Source organism: Thamnophis elegans, chromosome 7 (genome assembly GCF_009769535.1).
Source record: "Thamnophis elegans isolate rThaEle1 chromosome 7, rThaEle1.pri, whole genome shotgun sequence".
NCBI classification, from domain to species: Eukaryota; Metazoa; Chordata; class Lepidosauria; order Squamata; family Colubridae; genus Thamnophis; species Thamnophis elegans.
In genome coordinates this window covers 37,381,098-37,409,041 of record NC_045547.1, presented here as the reverse complement: position 1 = coordinate 37,409,041, position 27,944 = coordinate 37,381,098, and the positions used below count along the sequence as shown (strand labels likewise).

General features: G+C 35.7%; 1 protein-coding gene across 1 annotated transcript in view; it reads left to right on the top strand.

Moving 5' to 3' along the window:
* The window catches only part of CFAP54 (cilia and flagella associated protein 54), a 138,820-nt gene that overhangs the window by 24,082 nt on the left and 86,794 nt on the right, over positions 1-27,944 (top strand). Inside the window, 15 exon segments of the mRNA XM_032221166.1 lie at positions 765-839; positions 921-1,042; positions 2,147-2,317; positions 3,542-3,634; positions 4,515-4,700; positions 5,438-5,580; positions 8,718-8,865; positions 11,254-11,409; positions 15,254-15,376; positions 17,882-18,016; positions 20,618-20,711; positions 22,327-22,410; positions 23,978-24,104; positions 24,614-24,716; positions 27,590-27,675. Of these exon segments, the coding sequence (XP_032077057.1) occupies positions 765-839; positions 921-1,042; positions 2,147-2,317; positions 3,542-3,634; positions 4,515-4,700; positions 5,438-5,580; positions 8,718-8,865; positions 11,254-11,409; positions 15,254-15,376; positions 17,882-18,016; positions 20,618-20,711; positions 22,327-22,410; positions 23,978-24,104; positions 24,614-24,716; positions 27,590-27,675 (1,846 nt within the window).

The window sequence follows — 27,944 nt, the reverse complement described above, 5'->3', positions numbered from 1 at the left end:
TACTTGAAAGAAAAATCAGAAGGTAAATATTCCAAAACCTACCCTCGGTTAACAACAGCAATTGGCACCAGAATTTCCAATATGTCGTAAAGCTTAATCATGGCAGTTCTGGCACTTCCTGTTTGCTGTCTTTAAGCAAATTACAGTAAGTTGTTAAATGAGGACTTCATGTGGTCAGCCATTACGATTTTCTGGCTTCCTCATTGACTTTGCTTCTGGGAAGCTGGCAAAGAAGATTGCAAATGGTGATCATGTGACAGCAGGTGGTTACAATGGTGTAATAGTGAACTGGGCCCTGAGTGCTCAGATTGCAGTCACATGACCGCAGAGAGACTGTGAGGGCTGGGACTTCAAGAACCAGTCATCAGTACCATTTGTTCAGTACAATCCAGTGGTGGGTTGCAGGCAGTACGTCTCACCCACCTGAGCTCCTTACCGGTCTGTTAAGTCTTCTGTGGTTCTGTGCATGCACATGCCACGTACAGCGCCTGTGCGATGCTCCGCTGAGCAGCTGGAGCATTGCAGAAGTGCTAAGACGCATGCGCGCGCTGCGTGCGTCCATGTGGATGCCACCGGGTCCGTTCCAACCGTACTGGTTGGAACGGGATCTGGAACACACCACTGGTACAATCCCAAGTTCAAGTGGTTGCTGAACCAGTGGTGATTAAGCAAGGAACACTTGTACAACTGTTACTTCTTCTGTGTTTCTATATAATTGTAGACCATATAATATGTACACACACACATTTATGCTTTTTTTTTAGACACTCAAAGTGGTGACAAAAGTCCAAAAGCCAAGGGTCCTGCAAGGAATGTAAACAAGTTAAAATGTCTAACAGGTACGTACTTGTAAAAATAGCCAGCAGAATCAAACTTTAAATGAAGAAATTGTATTAACTTTCAAAAATTTGTTTTTATAGAATTGGAGATAATGGAGAAAATAAAAAAGAATAAATTATCCAGAGCTCTCTATTTGATGCAGAAAGCTACATTGATGCTTCCAGAAATATTAGATTGTTATTCTGCAAATCAGCTTCTGGAGGTATATAAATTATATTGTTAATTTAAGTAAATGTGATGTGTATTTATATTTTTCTTTCATATGATTATTTATTGGAGCAGTATTTATGAATTGTAGATTCCATACAAACTCAAAATTCCTGAAAATTGTCATAGCAATTCTTTTAATAACAGATATTACTCAAGAATTTTCTGTATCAAAAAGCAATATAGAAGTACTTTTAAAAGTAAAATAAAAATAACCTACAAATCTAGGCAAAGGCACTTAATAATGAAATCCTTTTTATTACTTTAAATGAAAGCTGAATTATTACATTGCTATAAAGCAGGAATGGTGATTTATAGGCTAATTCACATACCATGCTGTGATGAGTAGAGAGTAGGGATGGAATTGTGCCTTAAGTCTTGTAGGTCTGCAGGTTATCCATTCCAAAATTCAGAAGCCCCTTGCAAGCTAGGCCCAGGGTGACATGTACACTGTTTTCTAATACTTCAAAAAATACAGGGAGAAATTCAGTGATATAAATCAGTGGTTCTTAACCTTTTTGAAAGAATCGCCCCTTGAGCCATTGAGGAAGTTATAGCCTCCCTCCCCCAACATAACCTCTCAATCACAACACAGGGAAATAATTCTTCAATTTATGCAAACACATTGTTTGTTTTCTTTAAAATTGTCATCAGGACATATTGGTGCAAATAATTTATTTCCCTTCCGTTCCTTCGCCCCCGTGTTGCCCCTTTTCGTTCAACCACCACCCTGAAAAATGAAATTGCCCCCTGGGGGGGCAATATCATCCAGGTTAAGAACCACTGATATAAATTAAGCATCATAAATAAGTAGGGTATTAAAAGAGAAGAAACCAAACTGAAACTGGAAAGAAAGAACAACATTTTAGTTCTGGAAAACTGAATGAACTTCTGCATTTGTTAATAAATTATAAATCTTACAAAAATAAAACCAAAAGCACAGCAAGAAGATATTGCGTCTTGCAGGAATGTAAATAACTGATCATTTGAAAAATAATGCAATAATTCTAATACCGTCTATTAAACTGTCCTTAGTTTTTATACTTTGCATATGAAAGAAATTTAAATTACTTTCTTGGGATTTGTGTTTAAATTCTAGGAAGCATTTATTCTAATTCAGAAAACTGAAATTGAACAAAATGCATTGAATGCCACTTTATTAAATCATACAAATAGCACGAAAAGCAAAGTTCCACCACCTCCAATACTTCTTTTTAGGACAAATTGTTCCATGGCATTTAAGCCAGCACCATTTGCTTCAGATGTGAAGGTAATTTATTTATTTATTTTGCTGGGGGGAGGAAGAGGGAGGAGCACTCTTGTGATTTAATGTATAGTATCAACTTGTTCTACTCTAGAGAGGGACATGCCTTCATTATATAGACAAATATTTTGAATGCTATAAACACAGTAGAATTGAATAACAAGAGTTGGAAGGGACCTTGGAGGTCTTCTAGTCCAAACCCCTGGTAAGGCAGGAAGCCCTACACCACTGCAGACAAATGGTTATCCAACATCTTAAAAACTTCCAGTGTTGGAGCATTCACAACTTCTGGAGGCAACTTCTGGAGACAATATTTGTTAGAATTTTAATATACACTACAATATTTTCATCCAATATTGAAACATTTTACACTTACAATATATGATGTTTTTTGTTCTCATTAAATATTAAAAGAGCAACATTACTTCTCCCATACTGTATGTTGATATTTTTGCACATTTAAAAAAAACAAAACAAAAAAAAAAACAAAATGTAAACCAAGTGCCACTAGATGGTAGAATATAATCATTTTTCAATGTTCTTTCAACAGGATTTTAAAAATTACATATATACATATGTGAAAGTGCAGCAATTTTTGGAAAATGAAATATATTTTAATTGAAGTTGTAAAGTATTAAAGTATAAAAATAACATTTTGGTGGTTCAATTTGTATTATGTGATTAAAAGGAATGTGCGGTTTTGGACAGTTATCGGTATCATTTCTAATTGCCATAGCTTTACATTTAAGCTTAAGTATCTGAACAAGCTCACTTTGAAAGAGTGAGATGTACAAGTGCCGCACCTGGCAAGGAGAGACTAAGGGCAACTGCTCCCCAGGTGTGTGCTGCACCATTAGTCCAAGTCCTGCCAGTTTGTTGCCTGAGCAGAGAGCATGGAAGATCTACAATGGTAGCAAATGAAGAATTTTCCAGACCTAGCTATTTTAATATCTCTGAGGGGTGAAAGTAGGGATGGAGCCACCTCATAATCTGTCTTATAGTCACATAGCCATTGTTCACTTTAGTGTTTGCTCGGGAATTTTTAAACTACTTCCCAAATTCTGTCAATCTATGTGTGAATAAGGTAAGAGCCACATAAAATGAGCTGGAAGATCATATATCACCCATGAGCTATGACTCTGAAACCATTAATTTAGACAGTTTTTAAACACATGCAGAATTTTAGCTGTATAACTAAGAACAGTTATGTATTTGTTTTTGTGTTTTAAGGTTTTTTGGTACAGCATTTTTGGGTGTGTAGCAGAAGGAAGCAATGCAAAAGCTCGGTTAAATAATTACAGTCTGAAGAACACAGCAGAAGCGGTAATGTGTCAGCCATCTTTTCTTTTGAGTCTTTGGCTTGCCATACTTTCTAGTATTCTGCTATGCATTTTCTATTGTGGAAAAATGGGAGGGAGGATTGTAAGGAGTCACATACTATGTAGCCACAACAAAATTCTTTCTAGAAAGTCAAGGTCATCCTTTGTCTCTGCACCACTGCACCTCTGCACCTGACCGGAATTGGATGGGTGGAACTGCCAGCATGGCAGTGGGAGATTTGACCATGTGATGGACTTGTGGGTGTGGGGGCAAGATCTTGAACTTTCAACTAGGTGGGGAAAATCGGGAAGCTTTCAGATTTGGGTTTTCCCAGATGTGCCAACATGGCTCTCTTAATAAATTGGAACTTTGAGCAATACTTTGCCTTGGACACTGATTTACTTTTGGATGCTATTTGGAACCCTGACATTATGTCTTTAATAACGATGGAGGTGTTAGTTTGTTTGAGTTTTCTTCAAAGCTATTGCTAGGCATGAGCAGTGGTTTGAGAACCTTAAAAAAATCATGTGACCTGAAAATTGACTTTTATATAAATGAGGCCACCTTAAAATAATTTTCTTCTCACTTACTGACAGAAGTTCCAGTCTCAATTTTGGTTGTACATTGAAGATTAATTGAGTAGCATATAATTATATAATAATAGAGAATAAAAAATTTAAAATGGGGAAAAAAGTACACCCATCTAGAGTATGGATGTTTATCTTGGTTTTAGTTTTAAAACATTTGAGAGTGCGGTTGTTTTGAGGCTTTTGTCAAAGTAATAGCATAAAGCATAATAAATATAAAACTTTGGTATTAACATTATTTTGATATTGTTATGTTTTTTTATTTTTATCTTAACAAATATTTTTTTTATTATCAGATACCAGCTGATGAAACTTGTGTCTTGGAAGTACAAGGCTTAGAGGCCAATCAAAATTATGTATTTGCAGTTGCAGCCTATGACTCAGATGGAAAAATTATTGGTGATAGCATTGGAGAAACAACTAAACCAATTCTTGCCTATCCTCCTCTATCTATTGCTATTGTCCGAACATACCTGATTCAGGTAGCGTATAATACTTTGGCTTTGATAACTCCATTTCTTCTGTAATCCAACTCTCAATTTCAGAGAACATATCCTCTAAAAACAAGATTTTTCCCCCCTAAAGTAAAATATTTTTACCCCTCCCCCCAGTAATTCAGTTATATTTTTACTGTTAAGGAAAGGACACTATTTATTTTAGTATTTTTGGGATCCTAATTTAATGCAAATCCCGTATTTTTAATATTTTTAAAATATTGTTGCAAGTTTTTATATAAAGTACAATTTTTTAATGTATCTTTTGCATTATTCTGAATTGAAATTACCCAGCTTTCAAAAATTTATAGGAAAAATTCTCAGCAGCCAATTCTGCTGAACATTTTTACATTGCTTTATCTGTAGCTTATATCTTTCACTGTATACTTCCCTCCTGGCCAGAGATTTAGCTTGTGAGATATCACTACCAACCCTGATTTATTCACGTTTACTGTAATCTAGGATTTCTGACTTCATTTCGTTTAATTCCATTACCAAATCTTGCCTTCATTCCAACAGGTTCCAATGTAAGGCATATAAAATAGATTGTGCTACCTTATGTAACTAGAATTCCTCTTTTGTTTTAAGGAACCTTGTGTTTTAGTTTGTATAAAGCTAAGAATATGATTATCATTTTATTGATGCTGTCATCAGCTTTACTGATTATGTATGATAATTTCAAACAAGCATAGAAAAGATATTTCAAAGCGTAACTATATTTTTAGTCTGCTTTTCAGATTGAAAACTATGCATTATGCAAAAAAACATTTCAACCACTCTGGGATTATTTTGTCACAGTGCCTTGTACTCCTGTTACTGATGTCACTATAGTTTCTGTAAGCAACACTTTGTCTGTACCGCAGAACAGGTAATTAAAAGAGCTCCTTTTCAAATTATTCAGTTTATATGATTATTTTTGATAGTGAATACTGTCTCACTTTTAAACTGTTTGACAAATGTTTCTAAATACCTAGAAACAATTGTCAAAACATAGGGTCTTAAAAATAGTCATAATTTAATAATTACACATTTCCTCAGTGGTTATGTTTTGAACAATGTAGTTTTTTTGAAAATACTGTTCCTATAAAACAAGTAAGTTAAGACTAGTGAAATTGTAGAAGGAGGAGCCACGTTGCGATATCACAATGTGTGGTCTGCCATTGACACTTTTGCTGCTGGACGGTCCATTGAGACCTAAACCATCCCATAGAGACGGTGATCAGGAAGACAAAGCCTTGCTGGTCTCAGGGAAATCGCAAAGTCCCTGATCGACTCAAGGGAAGTGCTTCAAGCCAGTGGTAAACAGGTAGCCCCAAGTCTGATGAAATTGGGATGCTCCCGAAGGAAGAAGTGAAAAGAGAAAGTGAGTCCATCTGGTGAGATATTTTTTCTATTTTGCTAAAGACTGCCCGAAGAAATTTTTCTTTAAAGTCAAATTAGATCCTTAAGCAAAAGAACTGAGTGGCGAAAATAACCCTAATTGGATTGCTGTGGAAAGTTTTTTTTTCTTTGTAACTATTCTTTGTGGATTGAAGTGCTCACAATGTTTTCCATTTCTCCTCTTAAAGTGAACGGACTGATTTTTTTTTCTGCTTTTTGTTGCTTTATTTTTTGACTTCTGAATTAAAACCTTCCTTCTTATTTTAACAATTCTTCCTATTACTTGTTATTAAATTCCACTAAAAGAAACCTAAAGAACTTTGTTTCCTATAAGCCAGAGATAAATATTAGAAGGTGAAAAATTAGCACACTGCCACTCAGAGGTCAGAGGCTGGGGTTTTTGAAACGTATCTCTTTTCTTTCCTTATTTGACTTCACTAACTTTGTAGTTGAAGGGTTTGCAACTTGTTTACAGAAACTGATAGAGAGCCAAGGGCACAAATTGTTTTCACAGGTGCCTCTGAGAACTGTTTTGGCAGGGTTAAGAAGGGCCAGGGAACAGAACCCTTCTCCTTTGAAGAGCATAAAAGAACTTGTGTTCAAGCCAATGTAAAATAAAAAATAAAAGAGGCCGGGAAGGCTAGATTGGCACTGGTTATTAGTTTTCTTTTCTTTTCTTTCTTCTGTTTTGGAAACATGGATCAATATTCAGACCAATGAGGAAACTTTAAAATTCCAAAATATCTTGGCTGGAATTCAAAATTTATTGGAAGGATATGGGAGAATTGAGAAGAAGTTGGAAAGACTAGTCTTCCTCCCAGCAAAAGATGATGGGGTTTTAGCCCAAAAAATAAAGGGCAGAATAAAGATATAGAAGATAAAGATAAGACAATAGATGAATTTATTAATGGAGCAAATGTGGGTAAAAGTGGAAAGAAGAGAATATGGAAAAGGGAATTAGATGAATTGGAGCTCTACCCCAGATTTCAGGACACAGAAGAAAAAAAATACTAATGATGATAGACATAAGAAGAGAATTTTTTTCAGAAGCAAGATTGACAACCAAAGACAAGCTAATTTTAGTAGCAACTGGTGGGCAACGAGATTATCTGAGAGACCCTTCAAGCAACAAAGTGCGGAGAGAAGACTATAAAAACTTATAAAGGAGATAAAAACTGACACCACAATTGGCAAGAGAGATGAGATTGTTTTGTTACTGGAAAGATACAGGTTGACAATGAAAGTTGATAATAAAAACTTAGTTGATTTTGGTGATTAATAAGTAGGAATTTTGTAACTCTTAGATTGTTTTAGATTGTTATCAAATGTTTATTTGCTAACAATTAATTAACTATAATAACAATAAGGAAATGATAATGGATACACCTATACATGTATGTAATCTAGTAAAAGAAATTTGGATAGAAATTGCAAATTGTGACTTGGGAAAAAGACATATAAAATCTTATTAACAATTTTTTATTTAGATCTTGTTATAAAGGTGTAAGGTTTTTTTGGGGGGGGTCTGACGAGAGGAGATGGGACATAAATAGTAAATGATTTTTAACCAATTATAATAATAACAAGGAAATGTTAATGGTCATTGTTTAACAACATATACATGTTATGGTATTGGCAAAAGTAACTTGGATATAAATTCTAAACAGTGAGTAGGAAAAAAAGGGGGGGAAGGTTTAGAAACTTTATTAATTGACTTTTATTTAAAGGATGTTATAAAAGTGTAATGTTATTGGAGGATTTTTTGAAATAGCTAATGAATGCCATTATGTGGTTGTGTCTTTAACTATGAATGATTTGAGGTAAAAGCATGTTCAAATAATTGTAATCAAATGAGAATTGTGGTACATTAATAGTAAGATATACAAATATTTTTGATTTAAAGTGTATAATCTAATATGAACTATAAGTGATGACTGGAAGAAATGCACGAAAGTTATCTGTAACCAATTGACACACTTTCTACAAGATGTAATGAAGGATGATTCTTTTTTGTTTTTTTGTTCAATTAGAATAATTTTTTTTTAAAAAAAAGACTACATAGGTAAACCATGTGCTGTCATTATTTCACAACTTGCAGTATAACAGTGGATACTACATATAATATGACAATATTGATCAATGACAATTGTATAGATAGCAGCCATCATCATCATCATCGTCGTTGTCGTTGTCATCATCATCTTTTACAATGACAACATTACATTGCAGAGAAATGTGTACTAGTGCAATATGTTAGTGATTAGGTTGTCATCCAGAAGATTTGCCAGTTATAATAGAGTGAGAATTATCTTTCGTTTTAAGGTGTTGCAGCCAATTAACTGCTGGCTTTAGTCATTATCTGCTATTATTACATTTTTATGCTATCCCTTCCTTCCTTCCTTCCTTCCTTCCTTCCTCCCTCCCTCCCTCCCTCCCTCCCTCCCTCCCTCCCTCCCTCCCTCCCTTCAATTTCCATAGCTGCCCAACTCAACCAAGTGACTCTGGGCAGCTTACAGTTCTAAAATTATAAAACAATTTAAATAATTTAAAAAGCATTAAAACAACAACAATATCCACAAAATAAATGCTATGTTCTTTGATTTGTTGTTTTTCTTCTTTTTGTAGGCTAAATTTGGAAGCTCTGCCACAGACATCTCCAAACCTCTTATATATGTTTCTGAGAAGTATTTTTATCATCAGTGACATTAATGTCAATGAAGGAGGTCTCTTCTGTGATTCTATTTGTTTCAATGAACTTAAGTATAAAAGACAAGTATGTGCTATGCAACATTAGTCTTTTTGATGTGATCTTATTTTTCTTGCTCTTAATATTCTTACCACAAGTAAAATTCATCTACAGAATTATATTCTGGGTAGAAGGCAAATATCTTGCAATTCACATTTAACTTTCCATTATTGAAAGGATACCTTAATGAAAAATAGTATGTTTTAATACTATTTTAGAGAAATAATTTTGAGCTTTGAAACTATGAAGTTGCTAAGTTTGTATTTTCGTAGCCCTGCCCAAAGATTTGAATGATTCTACATGTTTATGACTATGATTAGAAACATTCTGTAGTCAACTGAGAAGAAGTGAGCCAGCTTACTTTTATGCATTCTGTGGAACTGAATGTAGAGGAGGATGGAGCTAATCTTCAAGAAGGAATGCAAGGCTGGTTAAATAAAACATCTATGAGCCATGGTGAGGAAGAGGATGCTTCCTCTTCCTTAGAAATCTAAACCTGTTCTGATTCTGTTATAAGGTGGCATACAGGGAAGTTGTCAGGCTTTCAAGATTCTACAGATAGGTCTCAACCTATGACCACAACTGAGCCCAAAATTGATGTTGTTAAGTGAAAAATATGTTAGCTGGATTTGTCGCATTTTACAACTTTTCTTGCCCCATTTGTTAAATGAATCACTGCAGTTGTTAAATTAGTAACATGGTTGTTAAAGGAATCTGGGTTCTCCATTGACCTTGCTTGTCAGAAGGTCGCAAAATGACTCCTGAACACTGCAACCATCGTAAATATGAGTCAGTTCTCAAGCATCTGAATATAAAATCATGTGACCATTGGGATGCTGTAATGGTCATAAGTGTGAAAAATGGTCATACGACAATTTATTTTCAATGCTGTTGTAACTTCGGACAATCACTAAATGAACTGTTGTAAGTCATAGACTACCTGTATTATTATACTCTACAACGATAGAGTTCTAATAATCATTGTGTATCTTTTCTGACTTGACCTACCTTGAAGACTGACTTTGAAGGGGAGAACTGATAGTCACAATGGTAATATATAACCCTCTATATTATAGGCATGATGCTTGCCTGTATCTATTGTGTGGATGCAGAAATACCACTGTAGGAGCAAAATTCTTACTAGTTAGTCTTTAATTTATATTCAGTGCAGACTTTTTTATGGTCATGTCCTTATATATGAACACATGTAGATTAGTTGTGTTTTAGCTTTTTTATAATTGAATGAACCATTATAACATACAATTCAGTTTTTGCCTTATGCGCTCACATTTCCAGTAAGCATTTCCCTATTGGACGGATTATATTCTAATTTTTGTAAGCCTTAATTGTTGTCATGTGTAGCCATTTCAAATTTAAAGCAAATGAATTTAGAATGCCCAATTTTGTAAAATGTGTCTGTTTTAATCATTTTGGAAGCATTTTGAGTTCAAAACAAGTCTTCTTTTGAATGCCAAACACTCTTTCTTTATGTTTGAAACACTTCCAAAATCACCGAGACTGCTGATTTTGTACTGAAAGCAGCTGTTTGAACTTGTAACATAATATTTTCATATCTGAAATTCTTTGAACTAAAAATGAATTGCATATTATTAATTACTTATATTATGCACCTCAGTAGATGAAATTGTTTGAACCTGCAAGAGCTTTAATTCTAGTTTCCCTGATAACCCAAAACTAGGATATCAACAGGAGGGTAAAAAAATTCAAAATGGCTCACCTAAAAAAGATGGTTATCAATTGCATAATCATGACTCTCATTTTGATTTTTTTGACCCTTACTGTGGACATCCCTGCCTCAAAATAATAATTTGGAAAACAAAAGCAGGAAAAGAAATGATGAAACATTCAAATTCATTACTATCCTTATAGACCTTATACCCTACATTTAGTGACAAATATAATAGGGTTGTAGTATGAATTTCATTGGTCAAATAACCATCTGCAATTAAAAAAAAACTCCGACCATTTATTCTTAGTCAACTCTTTCCTTCTTTATTTTTAAAAACAACTTTATGTTTTGAGTTTAGAAGTGCATCGTAACAGTTGAAGAATTGTGGCATCTGAGTGAAAGTTGTGTTCTGATCTGCAAATTATTATGTAACTTTTATGTTTAAATGTTTGCCTATTTCATGAAAAAGTGCAAGGGCAGAAGTTAAAATTGATGGTATTTCCTTTCATTCATTTATTAGTCATTGTGCAGATTTTGCATTAAAACTTTCCAAAGTGCAGTTTTGTTGTGAATACTGCATTTTAATCAGTTGCTAGAATAAAAACTGTATTTTAAAGTGTTATAAAACCCATCAGAATCATATAAAAATTAGGGACCCAAAAATGGCAAAAGTATTTTTTATTTGTTTTTTGTAACAATGAATTTTTTTAAAATTTTCTTTCTAGGTTGCTAGAATAGATGAATGTGGGCGAATGCTGGTGGCAGTTGAACTTAGTAACTGGCTAAATGATGTTCACTATGCCCTGCAGTCAGTTGTTAATTGTTATGGCCTTGTAGCTCCCCTGATCTATCACAAGATTCCCTCCAAACCTGTCATTCAGGTAAGAGTTTTTCTTAAAATACAAACTTGTATGATGTTTAGTTCAATATACACACACACAAAAAGTAAGAGTAAAATACTTGACACAAAATGTTGAAGACGTATATTGTGGTTTTTGGGTCAAAACCAAGCAAGAACTAAGATTCATCAAAATGAAAATGAAAATGTTGGATAACCATTTGTCTGAAGTGGTGTAGGGTTTCCTGCCTAGGCAGAGGGTTGGACTAGAAGACCTCCAAGGTGCCTTCCAACTCTATTATTCTATTCTATGCTCTTCTTTTTTTTTTTTTTGTAATTACCATATTTTTATTTCATTTTCATTTTCATTTTATACAATCACTTATATACTGTGCGTAACAAAAAAACAAAAAAAAAGGAAAAAAAATCCACCATAAAAAAAACCAACATAACACTTCAATCCCCCATACACCCTTTCTTCTCCCCCTCCAACTTTCATTTCTCCCCTCCAACATTCCCCTCTTCTACTTCCCTTCCCCCTCAGACATCTCCCCCTCCCTCCATCTCACCCTCCTTACATTCCCCTCTCACTCCCTCTTTACTTCTCCCTCTTCTTTCCCTCTACTCCTCACTTTGGTGTATCCCTACAATTAATCTATTCAGTTTATTTTTTAGAAAATGAAAGAAAAAAGAAAAGAAAAGCGAGCAACAGTATACAAGTGCATTCTTATTGTTCTAAAAATTGAAACTGTATTTCCACCCTCCCCCCTCCCCCCTATAATCCCCCCTCCCTAACCCCCTTACGGCTTCCCAGGTCCCATACCCGGCATAGTTCTTTAACAAGCACTGGAGTGTAATAAGACCAACTAACTTTAAAGTTAAAAGAAAAAAATAGAAAGAAAAAGACACACAAAAAAAAGAAAAACAAGAAAGATCAATAAACCCGCTACATTAACACAGCTTCCCATCCTCTGTAAATCTTAAACAATGTGCCTCATTCCAAATTTCGGTTATTTTATTACTTGCAGGGTTTCAAACTCTATTAGAGCCAGGTAAGTTAATCAATTGGGGTTCTCCAACTAAAGGTCTCATTGCTTTATCTATCTATTCGGACCTTTAATTTATCTCTTTTTTATCCAAATATCCAAATCTTTCTATAAAACCCTTAAACTCAAGTACTTCTTTCATTTTTCATTTCCAACACCTCCCATTCTGTCCTTACCCACATCCACGTGTAAATTTTTTACCTTCCACCCTGCCTTTACCCATGTCCACATATATATTTTATCCGCGTCCATTGCTCCTCACATATTTACTCCACCTTCCTGGAGACTCTCTGACTAATCTTTCTTAACCTTATATTGAAATAGCAATTCATACAAACATCAGCTTGCATTCTAGCCCCAAGTAGTCTAGTTAAGCTTTCGCTACCCTTCCATCTCCCACGCAGCTCCCAACTCCGTTCGTCCCAAACCACAACTCAAGAAGATCGCGATCTCCGCTCTCCTCGCCTAGGAAAATAATTCATGCGCAATTTGAGTTAGAGTTCAAACAAATCTTATATACAATATATGTCCACAATCAGCAGCGCTTCTTTCAGCCTCCATATCTCATCATCGATGTACAACTTTTCCATTTTATACCAGGCAGAAATCATGAAGTTTTAAAAGCATCGCTAAGTCTTTATTCTTTACTCTTCTGCCCTTCTGGAAGAGGAAAGCAACACCCTCCGCCTTGTGGCCACGTGTCCCGCTGCTTGTCTTCTCCTTCTCCTTGTCTCTCTCCAGGTCCGGATGAATCAGGAAGTCCCGCCTTCAGAGTCTTGTAATAAAATTCTCGGGCTTCACAGACAGAGTTAAAGCGATGTTTTTGATTCTCAAATGTAACTGTAATGCCAGCCGGGACTTCCCATTTGTATGGAATCTGAGAATTTCTGAGTTCTTCAGTTAAGAAAATGTAGTCTCTCCTTGCTCTTAATATTTGAGATGGTATTTCTTTAAAAACAATCAAGTCCTGTCCATCAATTCTCAGCCTCTTGTTGTAAAGCCTCTGTATTATCACATTTCTGGATTCCCTTGTGGTGAAATATATAATTATGTCCCTCGGAAGCTGTCGCTGTTTTGCTACCCACGAATTCTGGCGGTAAATTTTTTGGATCTGCCAATCAAAGTTAAGTCCCGGACTTCCCACCGAGCGGCTAAGAGCCTCAAAGAAGATCTGTTTCAAATTCTCCTGTTCCTTTTCACGCAGTCCTCTAACTCTTATTGCAAACGCAGTCTTATTATAATTTATCATGACAAGTTGTTTTTGAGCATTTTCAATTTCCTGTTGTAACGTTTGGATTTTGGATGTCAAATTAGAGTTGGTTTCTTCCAAAAGTTCCAATTTATCCTCCGTTTCAGCAATATAATCTGTCATAACTGTCATTACTCCGATCATATCCTCCTTTGCTTGAGCAATTTTAGCATCAAATTGATCATATAAATCCGATATCAGTTGATTAATTTCCTGTCTGAAATTATTAAGCGTTTTGAGAAGAAATTCTTGTGTTAACAAATCTCCAGTGGAGGGCGTAGGAGGCAAGGGCAGCGACTTCATAGCAATTTTTTGAGATGTGTTATTAAGGAAGCGCTTCTGCTTAGATTTGGGAGCCATTCCAAAGAAATAAAAAATAAAAACAAGCAATCAAGCAAGCCAACAATCAAAGTCTCTGCTCCCCTCAGTTAATCTTTTAACAGTTAATACGGAGAAGCCTTCAGGAGAGTAGGGCTGACTAAGTACGTCACATCAAACACAAAAGCTATAAGATCGCCATCTTGTGACGCAGCTAGAAAAGGGAGCCTTTTACAAAATTGAAGCTGGTATTTTGGATAATAATAGAAGAAATTCCTCAGGAATGGTCCCCGCCCGGATTAATTTTTAAATAGCTTTTAGCTTTGTCCTGGGGGGGGGGCAACCTGCCTAGGGCTGCAAAAAAGCAGCTGCGAAGAACTGGCTGGAGTAAAAGCTCAGCTAATGTTGAACCTCTTCTCCATTCACAGCGAAAAAAAAAGGCTGTGAATTACAAAGAGATCCTAACGACTGACCTTCTCCCTGCCCCTTTCTGCCAGAAAGGGGAGATATCTATAGATCTTATAAGATATACAGACCAGAACTCTGAGAGGAGCTCCGTTGAGCTCCCGTCGGCGACAGGCTCCTCCCCCAGAAGCCCTATGCTCTTCTAAAAGCATGGGAACTTGATATGACTAGAACATGTCTGGGAGAAGCAGGCATTTTTATCTTTCCTGAGCCACTTCTAATAGTGGAAAATGTTAGTTCTTTCTATTTTAAGGATTTAAAGGAACAGATTTGAGTTCATTTTTTTACTGCTTGGTTTGTAAAAAAGTTATGCTGAAGTATAAATACAAAATATAGAACAAACAGAAAGGAAAGATGATAGTAATAAATTACACAATTGAAACTTGCCATTTTTGTCCACTTGGTGGTGCAGTCCTACGGAAGGGAATGTAGAGTTCCAAAACTGTAAGACTGTATTGAAGTCTTCACTATATGTCCTATAACATATACGTTTGGGACCATATTGATTCAAAGAAAGCTGCATAAAGATCTGATGAAGTGAGTTCTTTTACTGAGCATAGCAGACTATGCAAAATTTTCATAGAGTAATCCATCACCCAAAATGGATAGATACTGCAGCATGCTAAAATGTAGGTAACAATTTTAATAAGAAATTAAGGCAACATAAATTACGTAATTTTTTATTTATTTATTAAAACTGAACTGCAAAAATGTAAATAAATGCTTAGCTTTACAGCACAAGATTCATTTTTAGTTATTCATACATGTAATATTCTCTAGTGGTATACATTTCTTATTGTATTTTTCAGATCATTATTAAGTATCTCATCGTTCTTCAAGAAATTCCAACGATTATATTCCAAAGAAAACCAGCATCATGCTTTGATAGTATTCAGCACATGATAGCTTGTTCTTGCTTTTTCACAGCAAAGGTATTATTTATTTGTAAATATTATATTATTTACATAGTTTAAAATATTTGAACTTTGTAATTAGAGTATATGAATAATAAAAGGTCTGTGTGTGTATGAGATCTGTCTGCCTGCCTGCCTGCCTGCCTGCCTGCCTGCCTGCCTGCCTCTTTCTTCCTTCCTTCCTTCCTTCCTTCCTTCCTTCCTTCCTTCCTTCCTTCCTTCCTTCCTTCCTTCCAGTGTGGCTTACAACTAGGATTTCTGATGTCCTGGCATCTAAGCATAACTGCCATTGTTGAGTTTGTCAATATCAGCCAAAATTAATTACTACTACTGCATATTCTGACATACTTATTTATTTGACTTATATCTACCAATTTTAATAAATTGGTTCACTGTGGTTTACAGCAAAAATGTAAAAGATCCACTATAAGGAACAGTAAATATCTATAGAACCAGGATTCAAACAAATGTAACATTAGAACATCCACAGTAGGTTTAAAATTTTAAAATTAAAAAAAAAAACCTAAACAGTAACAACAATAAAACTGACAGCATAAATATACTAGGGAAGAGTCACATAGAATAAATTTATTTACTTCTTTCCTGAATTTTGTCAGGGAGTTGGTAAGCCTTATATCAGTAGGAAAGCTAGTCCATAATTTTGACACTACAATAGAAAAGTATTGAATTCTGAGAATAATTCCCCAACTCTCTTGGTAACAGAGTATCCAGTAGTACAGAAGTATGTTGTTCTGGAAATATTTAGGTGCCAAGCCATGAAATGCTTTTTAGGTAAAAACCATCACTTTATGTTGTATCTGGAAGCTATTCAGGAACCAGTGTGAGGTCTGAAGTATCATTATCTTAAGTTGCTGATGGCAAGGTGTAATAAGGTAGCTTCTTCTGAGATACTTCATTTGAGATTACCTGTACCTACAGGTGAACAGTGACTGGAAAATTAGATATCCTTGTTGCTGCCACCACACTTTTGAGGGAACCAGGAAATGATTGAAGGGGAAATCCACACCCCTCTCTAAGTTTGGTTAAATTATAGCAAGGAAAACCAAATAAAAGTTTTGAGATGTGATACCTCAGCCAAGTTAGAAAGCAATTTTATTAAAGGTAACAAAGAAGATAAGATTCTACACTCATACACAATAAAAAGTGGCAAATCCTAATACAATTCTAGCCTATAATAGAAAAACTCTCATTTGCCAGCCTTGCCCGAAGTAACTCCTCTCATCTAGTACTCCAGTCACTTCCAAAAACCCAGAATTTCACAGAATCTGATTGTACCCTCTTCTTTCTCTCTATTGGTTCTGAGGGTAAGGCAACTCTTTCTGGCCACATGTGTCTGTTTCATTCTCTTTTGTTTCATTTTGGCCAGCTGCTTCCCATTATACAGAGGCTATTCAGAAGTTAGGTTACCATTTGGACCAATTATAGTTTCTGTTTAGTCTTTAAAGATACCTGTATATAGAATGCAGAAATTCAGTTTTGTGGTGATAAGTCGCTACAGTTAGGTTCCCTTGCCCTAAATAAAACTAACTGCCCAGTGAGTTAGTTAGGAAAAGGCTTTCTGGGTATGGCCTTCATCTGCTACTTTATCGGGAGCTATGAGTCCAAGATAATCTCAAAGTCACAAATCAGCACTTTCAGAGATAATTCTTTTCAATCAAGAAACAACACTGGATACATAATATTGCCCCATCAAGTACAAATAATAACTCTGTCTCCCTAGGGCTTATTTATTCTGGCCCATCCAGACACTTTCAGGCTCCAGGCACTGGGAAACAACCTTCACATCATCTCTACTCCAATCTAGAGTAGTTATACTACTGAACTGGGTATCATCAACATACAGATAGTTCTCAACAATTGGACCCAGAATCATGGTCATTGAGTGAAGTGTTCATTAAACAAGACGCCACATGACCACTTGGCACAATGACTGCAGTCCCAGTTCTCTCAGTTGTAGTCATTAAGTGGAGTGGTGGAAAGGGAAAGGGAGCCCAAGTCTCCCACCAAAACCTACAGGCCTGGGTTCTCCCTGTTCCATTGGGGAGAACCTGAGAAGTATCTTGGCGTGCTTCAGGAATGGCCTTCAAGTTGGCAAAACTGCCAGCAAACAATATCATTTGGAGCCTTTACCCCATAGTCTTACTGTGTTGTGGAAACAGACCATTAAGGAAGAATAAGATCTCATTGCTGAATAAGATCAAAATAGAAGGGAAACATTTTCACAAGGCTTGAGCAGATAGAGGTTAAGCACTCAATGATAAAATAGCACCCACCTCATAATGTTTGGATATGCTGAGAAGGGAAAAACTGTAAGTAGAAACTTTTTTGGTTCTTCTTGCAGCAGTAATTCTCCTGATCACGATCCCCATGAATCCCTGAATACAGCTTCTTTGGATTTAAAGCTTTTTTATATAAGTTGGCACAAGATTTTGATTAAATTTTTTAAATACCTATTTAAAAATATTATATATTACATGGAATTATATTATATATATTTAATAGATATTGCGCTTATGGAAAGAATATGAATTAGCAATAATTATTATCAACTATGGGAAAAGGTTGTTGGATTGCTCACAAGCACCATCCCAAGTGACTATAACTGGAGAAGGAGCAGATGAAATAATAGAAGAAGAGGTAACTGCTCTTGTTTTCATTTCCTGTCTCTTTTTATATGATTTATGATATATGTAGATAGAAACAAAAGATGAATTGATTAAGTCTTCAAGGAGTTAACAAAACTCAAGTGGCTGTCACATTGTCTGTTTCTCCCTCTCTTCTGTTGTATAGTTTGATATTCTGCTCTGTAGTATGAGGTAGAAAACTCAGAATGTGTATAGTTTGATATAGTGGCATCTTTTGGGCTCATAAGCTATACACAGAAACATGGGGTAACATTTAAAGTAACATAATCAAGGATGTTGTAGGTTATATATTTTCCATTTAAATAAATGTAGTACTCACAATAAAACAAGTACAACTAACCTAAGTCTACTAAGAATATGATAATAGAGGATCTTATTAAAAGTAAGCAACTAGGTAGAGGAAGAAAATGATGAGTAAATGGTTGGAAAAGGAGCAAGATAGACAGAGAGACCATTTTTTAAAGAGGAAGGGCAGTACAACAATGGTTCTCTCTCTTACCACCTTTGTTGTATAAAGGGTGAATGTCTGGAGTGAAGAATTTCTTAAGTTCATGAAAGATCTCCAGACAAATGATAAAATATAAACATGTTTTTGAGTGTTCCTTACTACATGGACTCATCCATGCAATTCTCTTAGCAACAGTATAGAAACAGCCAATTTATTGTCTAACTTTCCAATCTAGCCTACAGCCTGGAATTCCATGATGGTTTTCTATTCAAGTATTAATTAGTTCTGAACCTATTTAGCATTGGAAGTTAGATACAGGAAGTCCTTGTTTTAGGATCATAGTTGGGACCAGAATTTCCACGTTTAAGTGACATGATCATAAAATGAGACATCACTTGACTGCATTGTTTAGCAGTGTCAAACCTGGCAATCCCGGTTGCAATTGTAACTCCAGACATGTGGGCTACATGAGGGAAGCAGAGGGAATCTCAGGTATGGAGTTTGATTCCCACAGGGAGATGGAGGCAGTTTGGGAGGCTTGGCACATGCAACATGCAAGTTAGGAGTCTGTGGCATGAGGGTGTGCATGTATGTTTGTGAGTGTAGGGAGATCAGGAAAAGAATATGCTATAAGCTGGGTGCCTCTTGGTGCACTGCAACTCTGGGACTGCAAAAAGCCGCTGCACCTCGGAAGGCCCTAGCAATGCAGTATAAAGCTGCTATACTCTGGGAAGCTCCAGCAGTTCAGCACAGGGAAACACAAAGAGCCTTTGGGACATACCACAGCTCTGGAACTGCAAAAGTCCTCAAGCTGCAGCACAGTGTAAAGACCTGCCCACCCCAGCAATATGGTGCACAGGGGCTTCTTGGTATGCTGCAGCTCTGCAGAAGCCCATAACCTACAGTTCAAAGCCCAGTCCATTAGAATGGTGCAACTGGGTTTCTTGCCACACTAGGAAATTGCAGCTGCCCCAGCCCAGTCATAGTCACCCTTGCCACTCTGCCCTCTGCGGCCCCTTCTGCCTTCTGCTCCAGTGCCCCAGTTGCCCATCATCTTCTTGCTGCTGCTGCTAACAGGGTTCACCCAACCTGGCCCTATGCAAGACAACTTCTAGTCATTTAAGACTTTCTTTGTCAAACTTGCAAGGATGCCATTGTGTGCAACCTGGGGAAGAAAGCCTCATGTTGCTGCCTGCTGCCTTACAAAGGGTCAGACATTCTTGGTCAGCAGCGGAAGAAAAAAGATGGCAAAGATCAACTAGGATGTCAGAATTTGTGGACTGCAGGGGGCCAAAAGGGCACAGATGGGGGGGAGATAGTCAGATGGAGTGAATTCAGGTGTCCCTGTGGTGTTAATTGCTGACTGCCTGCCAATTGCCCAAATTTTGATCATATCACCAGAGGGCTGAAGCAGTGGTCATAGCTTGGAGAACCAGTTCTAACTTTCTTCAATGCTGTTGTGACTTCAAGTGGTCACTGAATGAATGATAGTTAAACAAGGACCACCTGTAAGGTTGGCTATGGTTGCTCCTTACTGAAACCAGAAAAACAAATGGAGACTCTGAAAAATTAGAAATCATAGTTGGTGAGTGGATTGAGAAACTTTATTGTGGATAGTTTCCCCCTGCTTGTGGAGGGGAATGAGAAATGAATGAAATTAGTATGCAGACTAAACAGAATTAGGAGGCCTTCATATAGAGTAAACAGAACCCCAACATAGCAATAACCTTATACGTATATAATTGGTGCTAAGAGCTTGTCATATTCATAGATTTATGTCCCAGAATAAATGGCATAGTTATGTTTATTGAACCCATTTTACTATAGTTTTGAGTGTTAGTTTATTTATTTTTATCCTGTCTTTATTTTTTTATAAATAAGTTAAGATGACAAACATATCTGTTGTCTTCCCTTCTCCAATTTGATCACAACAACCCTGTGCCGCTTAAATCTTAATGCATCATTGATTTCATTATCATATGGTCTGAAATTCAAATGAAATACAAACTGATATTCTGAAATTAGATTAAAGTGAAATAGAAATATTCATTGTTTTCTTTATTATTGATGTGCTGTTATTGCCTTAATTCTGCAGCTAGCTAAGTGCTACTGTATATAAAATGGTGAATTAATCTATTATTATAGATTCCCACTAAAAGGCACAGAGCGGTTACATTTGGAAAAGTAAATGAGAATTTAGAGGTTCTGGAAAACATGCTTCTGAAACTGATAAAAGCAGGTATATATTTAATATGTATATCTTGGTCCTAATACCACTGCTACTATTAAGATAATGATATATTTAAATATGTTAAGCCCATTAAGAATATTAAGCATTTCATCACATATCCTAAATATGTTAGCTACACATTCTTTTTTTAAATAAGGAATTTTAAATTTATCAATCTGTAATATATTCCTGCATGTAACATTTTATTTACAGTCATTTCTGTGGTCTTCAAAGAAACTTACCATATTTTCGGAGTATAAGTATTCCTCCCCCCTAAAAGTGGGTGAAACTTTAGGTGCATCTTACAGATTGAATACAATGTGTTTTTGGCCTTCTGAAACCTCCGCGCGTCTGGTTTTCACCCTCTCCGGCCCCAAGAATCACTCGCAGGGCTCCACATGGCCTGTTTTTGTCAAAAATAAACTTGTTTTTGCAAAAAATGGGGCTCCCAAGCCCTCCGCACATCACGTTTTCACCTTCTCCAGCCCCAGAAGCACTCTACAGGGCAAAAACAGGTGAAAAGCGGCCTGTTTTTGGCAAAAATGGGATGTGCAGAGCAGTGCAGCATGTTTCTGGGGGCCTGGAAGGGCAAAAATGCAACACAGTGAGGGCCTGGGAGCCCAAAAATGAGCCAGTTTTGGGCAAAAACGGGCCATGCGGAGCACTGCAGAGTGTTTCTGGGAGGGCGAAAACATGACTCGTGGAGATTGAAAATGATTTCTTGTTTTCCTTCTTATAAATTTAGGTCCGTCTTATAGTCTGACTCATCTTATTGTCTGAAAAATATAGGAACTTGTATTTGAGGACCAAGATTGTTGAAGGCAATAACTGACTCTGTAATCTACTTGGAGAGGGCTGCAAAGCACTGTGAAGCAGTATATGTCTAAAAGCTATTGCTATTACTATTTAGATAACAAAATAATCTAAATGTCCTGAGTCTATTCAAATACTTTCTAAACTTTAGTATAATACTAGACAACCCAAGCCCTGTTAAGTCATCATTCAAAGATATTTCATTATTGCAACAGAAACAAAAGAAAAAAGCAGTGGGATTGGGAGTGACTTCCAACTTCCTGCCGGCTTTCCCATTAAGTTTCCTTGTGCGAAGTATCAGAAAAATTCCCTTTTCTCGTCCCTCCTCCTCCCACTCCCCTGAAATGAATTTAAACTTGGATATGTTAGAATATTTCAGAGAGATATATAACTTGATTAGAAATTCTGGCTATGGCAGACACCATGATGGTTAATAAATGAAATATGTTTATTAAAATATTTGATCACTAATATTAAAATGGCTTTCTTTTGTAATTTGTTTCTTGTTCCACAACCACTTTTGAGAATGTGTTAATCAAAATTATTACATATCTAATTGATCCTAAATTTCCACTGAAAATATTTGATACATATTTTATACTCCACAAAACTCTGGAGCTTGGCTAAAATTCATACTATATTTTAAAATTTTGAAGAAAAAAAGAACAAATGTATATAACAAATGAGAAGTAAAAATTTAATAAAATGAGAAAAGTTTATTTAAGTGATGTCACTTTTTGATGAAATGTATCTAGTGTATCTGTATATTGCTGTTCATTTTGTTGAATTTACTCAAATCTGCTCTGTCTAGGACAAGAGCTTACAGGAGAAGAAGATCCTTTATTCTTGTATCCTATAGTTTCAAATTGGCAAGCAAAGACTGCTTATAAGGAAGGTAATAATTTTAAAGTGTAATATTAGCATATTATATTCCCCCCCCCCCCACTATATGTGTACAGATTTGAAAATGCGGTGAGTATAAATTTAAGTAGAAGCTTGTGTGACTTTTAAATACTTTTCTTTTTAAGAAAATTCCTCAATGCAAATATTTTGTTTTTTGTATATAAGTTGTCTGGCTAACTTGGAACATACTTTGTAAGGGTCTATATTTTATGAGTTAAGCAGGGTCTTTTTTAATGACAGAAGATAAAGATACTGCATTTTTTTTTTTAAAAGTGAGTGTCTAGAAAAAGTCCTGCTTCTTTTAGAAAGCAGATAGTAATCCCTCTAGTAGCATTGAAATTTACACATCAGTAGGTTGACTTTTTGGTCTAAAAGTTGTTTGGGACATTAAATGTTTTAAGCACAATCTTACATGGTTCTAGGACACGGGTATCAAACTCGCCACCATGTCACGTTGCTGTCATGTGATGTTTCATGACGTTTTTCTCCTTTGCGGAGCTGGGATAGGCTTGATTGTGCATGACGCATCCAGCCTGAAGGCTGCCAGTTTGACACCCCTGTTTTAGGAGTATAAATCAAGTTAGAAACATATGTGCTATAAATTTTTAGAAATCAATTTAAAGCCTAATTGCCATATTAGGGATGAAATATAACTTTTGAAGATGTAGAACAGAGTACCGTAATTTTCGGAGTATAAGACGCACCATTTTTCCTCAAAAAAGAGGCTGAAAATCTGGGTGCATCTCATGCACCAAATACAGCATTTTTTGCCTCCTGAAACCCCGCCCCTTCACCAAAATGGCTGTGCATATCCTATGATGGCTTTCAGAGAGCTCCTGGGGGCTGGGGAGGGCAGAAATGAGCAGAAAATGGGCCATTTTTTGCCATCCCCAGCCCCCAGCAGCACTCTATAAGCCTCCATAAAGCTAAGCATGCATTTTTTTTACAAAAAATGGGCCATTTTTTGCTCATTTTTGCCCCCCCTACCCCTCCAGGAGCACTCTGCTAGCACTCCCCCCAAGGCTATTTATGCCTTTAAAAAAAACAGGCCCATTTTTGCGAAAAATGGGCCGTTTTGGGGAGGTCTGCAGAGTGCAAAAACTTTTGGCTTTGATTTCTACATAACAGTGCAAACTTACATTTTTAAAATTATGGCAATACCCTTCCTTAACTAAGAAAAAATTGCCGCATTTCACAATGCAGGGATATGTCAAACACAAATAGTTTTTAACATTAAAATATATCAAATAATTTAAATGTTTTAAATTTTAACTACAAAGAATTTTCTCTATAACAAGCATTATTTTATTATTATTTTTTAACATCAAGCTTTAATTTTTATTTTGGATGCAGATTAAAATTTAAGATTTTAGAAATCCATTTTCAGATGTTAATTTTATTTATTTAGGAAAATTTATATTGCTGTCTTCTCGCACATAGGTGATTCAAGGCAGCTTCCATTTAAAGTGATACAAATTAGTTTGATTAATGGAATATTCTATCAAGAATAGTAATTTAAAATACTACGGAATAACTACACTTATTTTATATTTACACAGTACTGAAATTTAAGAAGAACTCTCGTTTCCTTGAATATTTTGTCATGCTTATATTGAAAGCACTAAATGAAGAAAAATGGACGCGAATAATGGAGTGGTCTGATGATGTTCAAGAGTATCTTAAAAAGTAGGTGCAAAATGTTTTCAACTGACAAGATTCTGTCAGTGTTATGGCCTTGCAATTGCAGAAACTATAGCTGCAAAGATAGTTGATCTGTTGTATGTTCACTGAGAGCTTTTGCACCATGACAAATTCCTTCAATTGCACCATAATATCTTTTCATATTAATATGGCTTCTTAGACATACTTCCAGAATTTGTAATCGGCATTAGTTATTATAGCAGTAATCGCTAGACAAATATCTCAGTGGCTTCTTACTGTATATGTTTGTTTCTTAGTTGTCTCTTAACTCCCACTACCTTTTCTATGATGAAATCAGATTAGCATTTTAGTTAAAAATGTTTTGAAGCACAGCACATTCAGCCTTTATTTAAAGAAGACTGTATTGTTTTACAAAAAGATGTGACAAAAATTATTGGTGAAGTAATGCTCTAAATATTGAAAAAAATGTTCAAAGCTGCTGCTACTTTTTGAAAAAACCTAATGTAGTAATGTTAGACTTTTTTGTTTCCTAGGCGGAATAGATTCCTTCTTGGTATCAAACAAGTTCCAAAAAAGAAGAAGAAGATTCGTTCATCTGCAGATACAAAGAAGACCACAACACAAGATTTTTCAAAGGTTAATTTATTTTTTTTAAGAAAGGTTTTGGGATCTCTTAGTTATTTGAATAAAAATTCAGTAAGGAATAATTACAACTTTTGTCATAGTTGAGTATAAAATTAAATTCTGAAGTCAGAAATTATAACTGTTAACAATTCACTCTACCAGTGAAAATAAAATATATAAAATAATCTCATGTAGAATATGTTCTCTATTAATTTCTACTTTTTAACTCATGTAAGAGATATGAAGAGATATGTACTGAAGTTATTAATATATATGGTATTCGTGCTGACATAATGCACTTTGGATGTTGGAAAGATGCAAATTAGGCCATATGCATGAATGCATTTTGTGATTGTACACAATATAAATTATGGAAATTCAGTTCCAAATTAAACGGAACAGTAAGATTATAGTTTTGATGATTGAGAAGATACCTCAAGGATTTATATCAAATAATAAGGATAAGTTAAGCAGGAGTACAGACTAATAATCAAGCATGAAAGTAGTCAAAGGGTTTTTTCCCCTACATGTACATCAAACATATAGTAACAGATTGAAGTATTCTCTTCTTGTTTTCTTCTACCTTTCCCAGCATTATATACTTCAGAGAACTTTCATATAAAATGGATCCAAATTACAATTTGAGCCTAGCATGATTCTTATCTATGTAGATATCAATACAACATATGCAAACTTCTTTTTGGTATTCTTTGGGTTTCTCAATTATCCAGTGTGCATCAGCGCTTTTCTAAAACCAGGAAACCAGATTCTAAAATCTTCCTCCCATGCAAGGTTCTAATTTTTGTTGTATGATGATCAGCATTATTTTGCTATAAGTTTCATTTGCTAGTGTGTGAAATCAATAATATTTTGCACACTTTGTTAAAATGGCTTTTGAATTTTAGCTTTCTTTTTGTAAAATAAATGATGACATGGTGTAATATGTCATGTGTTGTTGTTCATTTGAGTGCCTACTTTTAAGAACTACTAAGTACCAGATGATTTTTACTATGTCCTGATACCTAAACCATAGAATTCAAAGAAAGTATAGTTTCTTTTTCACATGACTGTGTATGTAAGATCCTAAGATATTCTACCTGCAGGCCATTAAAGAAAGAAACTTGCCCAGAAGTGACTGAAAAATGAAAATTCTTCCTTCACATGAATATATAGAAAAAAACACACCTATAATAGACTAGAAAATTGTTAATATTTTCCTACTAGTTAGTGTTTGTAAGGGAAACCAAGCTTCTGATAAAATAGATTCACAACTTTTCTCAAAGAAATAGGAATCTCTATTCTCTGCTTATTTGTAAGCAATTAACAAACAAAACTCAAATAAAGGCCAGAATGGCTGGAGAACAAGATTGCTAATGATTTGATTACTGAGTTGCTCATTAGCTGGCAATGCTGCAAACACCCTGATGAAGCTGGAAGTATTTGAGACTAGATCATATTAGTTTGTCTAAATGAGACAAAAGACATAAGGCAGGCAAGGAAATGACAAGGCACAGGAGAAAAGCTGAATTGTCATAGAGCAGTGATAGTGAATCTATGGCACGCATGCCACAGGTGGCACGTGGAGCCATTTGTCAGGGCACATGAGGAGATGCCCTATTCACCTTTTTTAAAGCCATTTTTCGCCCTCTCCAGGCTCCAGAGGCTTTATAGGAGCCTGGGGAGGGTGAAAAGAGCCTCCCCCCTCGAGGCTTTCTGGAGGCTCCATAAGCTTCCTGAAGCCTCTGGAGCGCAAAAAAACGGCCCTATGGGCAAACTGGAAGTTCAGGAACGGACTTCTGGTTTGCTCGGAGGGTTGTTTTGACTGCTCTGAAGGCTTCCGGGAAACCTCCTGAAGGTCCCTGAAGCCTCCGGAGGGCTTCCGGGGGAGGGGAGGCTGTTTTCACCCTCCCCAGGCTCCTATAAAGCCTCTGGAGCCTAGGGAGGGTGAAAAAAGCATGCAAAAATGGGGGGAGCACCTGTAGTGCGTGCATGCACACTGGGGTGGTGTCGCACATTGCATTATGGGTGCAGCATGCTCTCTCACGACCCCCCCTGCGGCACGCGAGCCAAAAAAGGTTCGCCATCGCTGTCATAGAGTAACAGAATGAAGTATAGTCAGCTGAGAGCTACAGTATGTGTAAGCAAAGGAGAAATAATTTAAGGTCTGGAGTTTACTTCTAAATATTTCGTCATTGTTGAATGTCATTGCTGAATGTCTCAGAGAAATGCAGATTGAGGTATGTTTAGCCAAAAAAGCTTCTAAAAAGATTTTGTGAAAGTGCTTTAGAAAGAAAGAGGAAAAGCTGTACAGCAGGTAAAAGAGACAGTTGCAGAAATAAAAGCAGATTCTATGTGTTCTGAACTCAGTCTGAAAAAAATGAAAAGAAATTACAATCTCGATAGGTAAGTAAGTAAATAGGCTTAAAGGAAAATATTTGGAGTATAGATCAGGTTAAAAATAAGGAAGGATTAAGACTGTAACCTAGTAAAATTTAAACTGCTATGCATGTGCCTCTAAATCAATATATAGCATGACCAGTAACAAGGTGGATATTGTTGTAACTGTTGGAAGATATTAAATGACCAGGTTAGAAATAGATTCTCCAGAATTTAAATTCTGCAGGAGAGAAACTAAATCTTATTACTATGTTCGCATATTATGTATAGATTTATAAAACGTGTATGTTTTCAAATGTATTACCATTCATTATGATTGTTCATTATTCTCAGAACAAAATTTGATTTATTTTATAAAGCTATTATTAGGATTTATTTGAGATAAAATGAATGCATATTTGTTGTTTAGCTCTTACTGGGCTGTGGGTAACTGAAATTAGTGTTTTGAACATTTATAATTATTATGATATAATGATTTTTTTATATAGGTTACAGAATTATCAACACCAAAGAAGAGAGGTTCCAAGAAGAAAGGTCTGCCTAAACAATCGATTAAAACACCTGGTGGAAAAAGGTTGCTAATGTTTTTTCCCCTATAAATTACAATGGTATTTATGCCTGGGAATTTATGATATATTACTATTTATGACATATTAGCACTAAATAAAAAAAGAATGCTAGTTAATTTTTGCTTTCATTAATATTCACTAAAGTTCAGTAAACTTCCAGGCTGAATTTTAAGTGACTTGAAATAAATTTGATTTCTTTTAAATGTTGAAATTATTTGAATTATTTGAGCAATCCAAAACAAAATGGAGTTTCTCAAACAGCCAATTGGAAGCA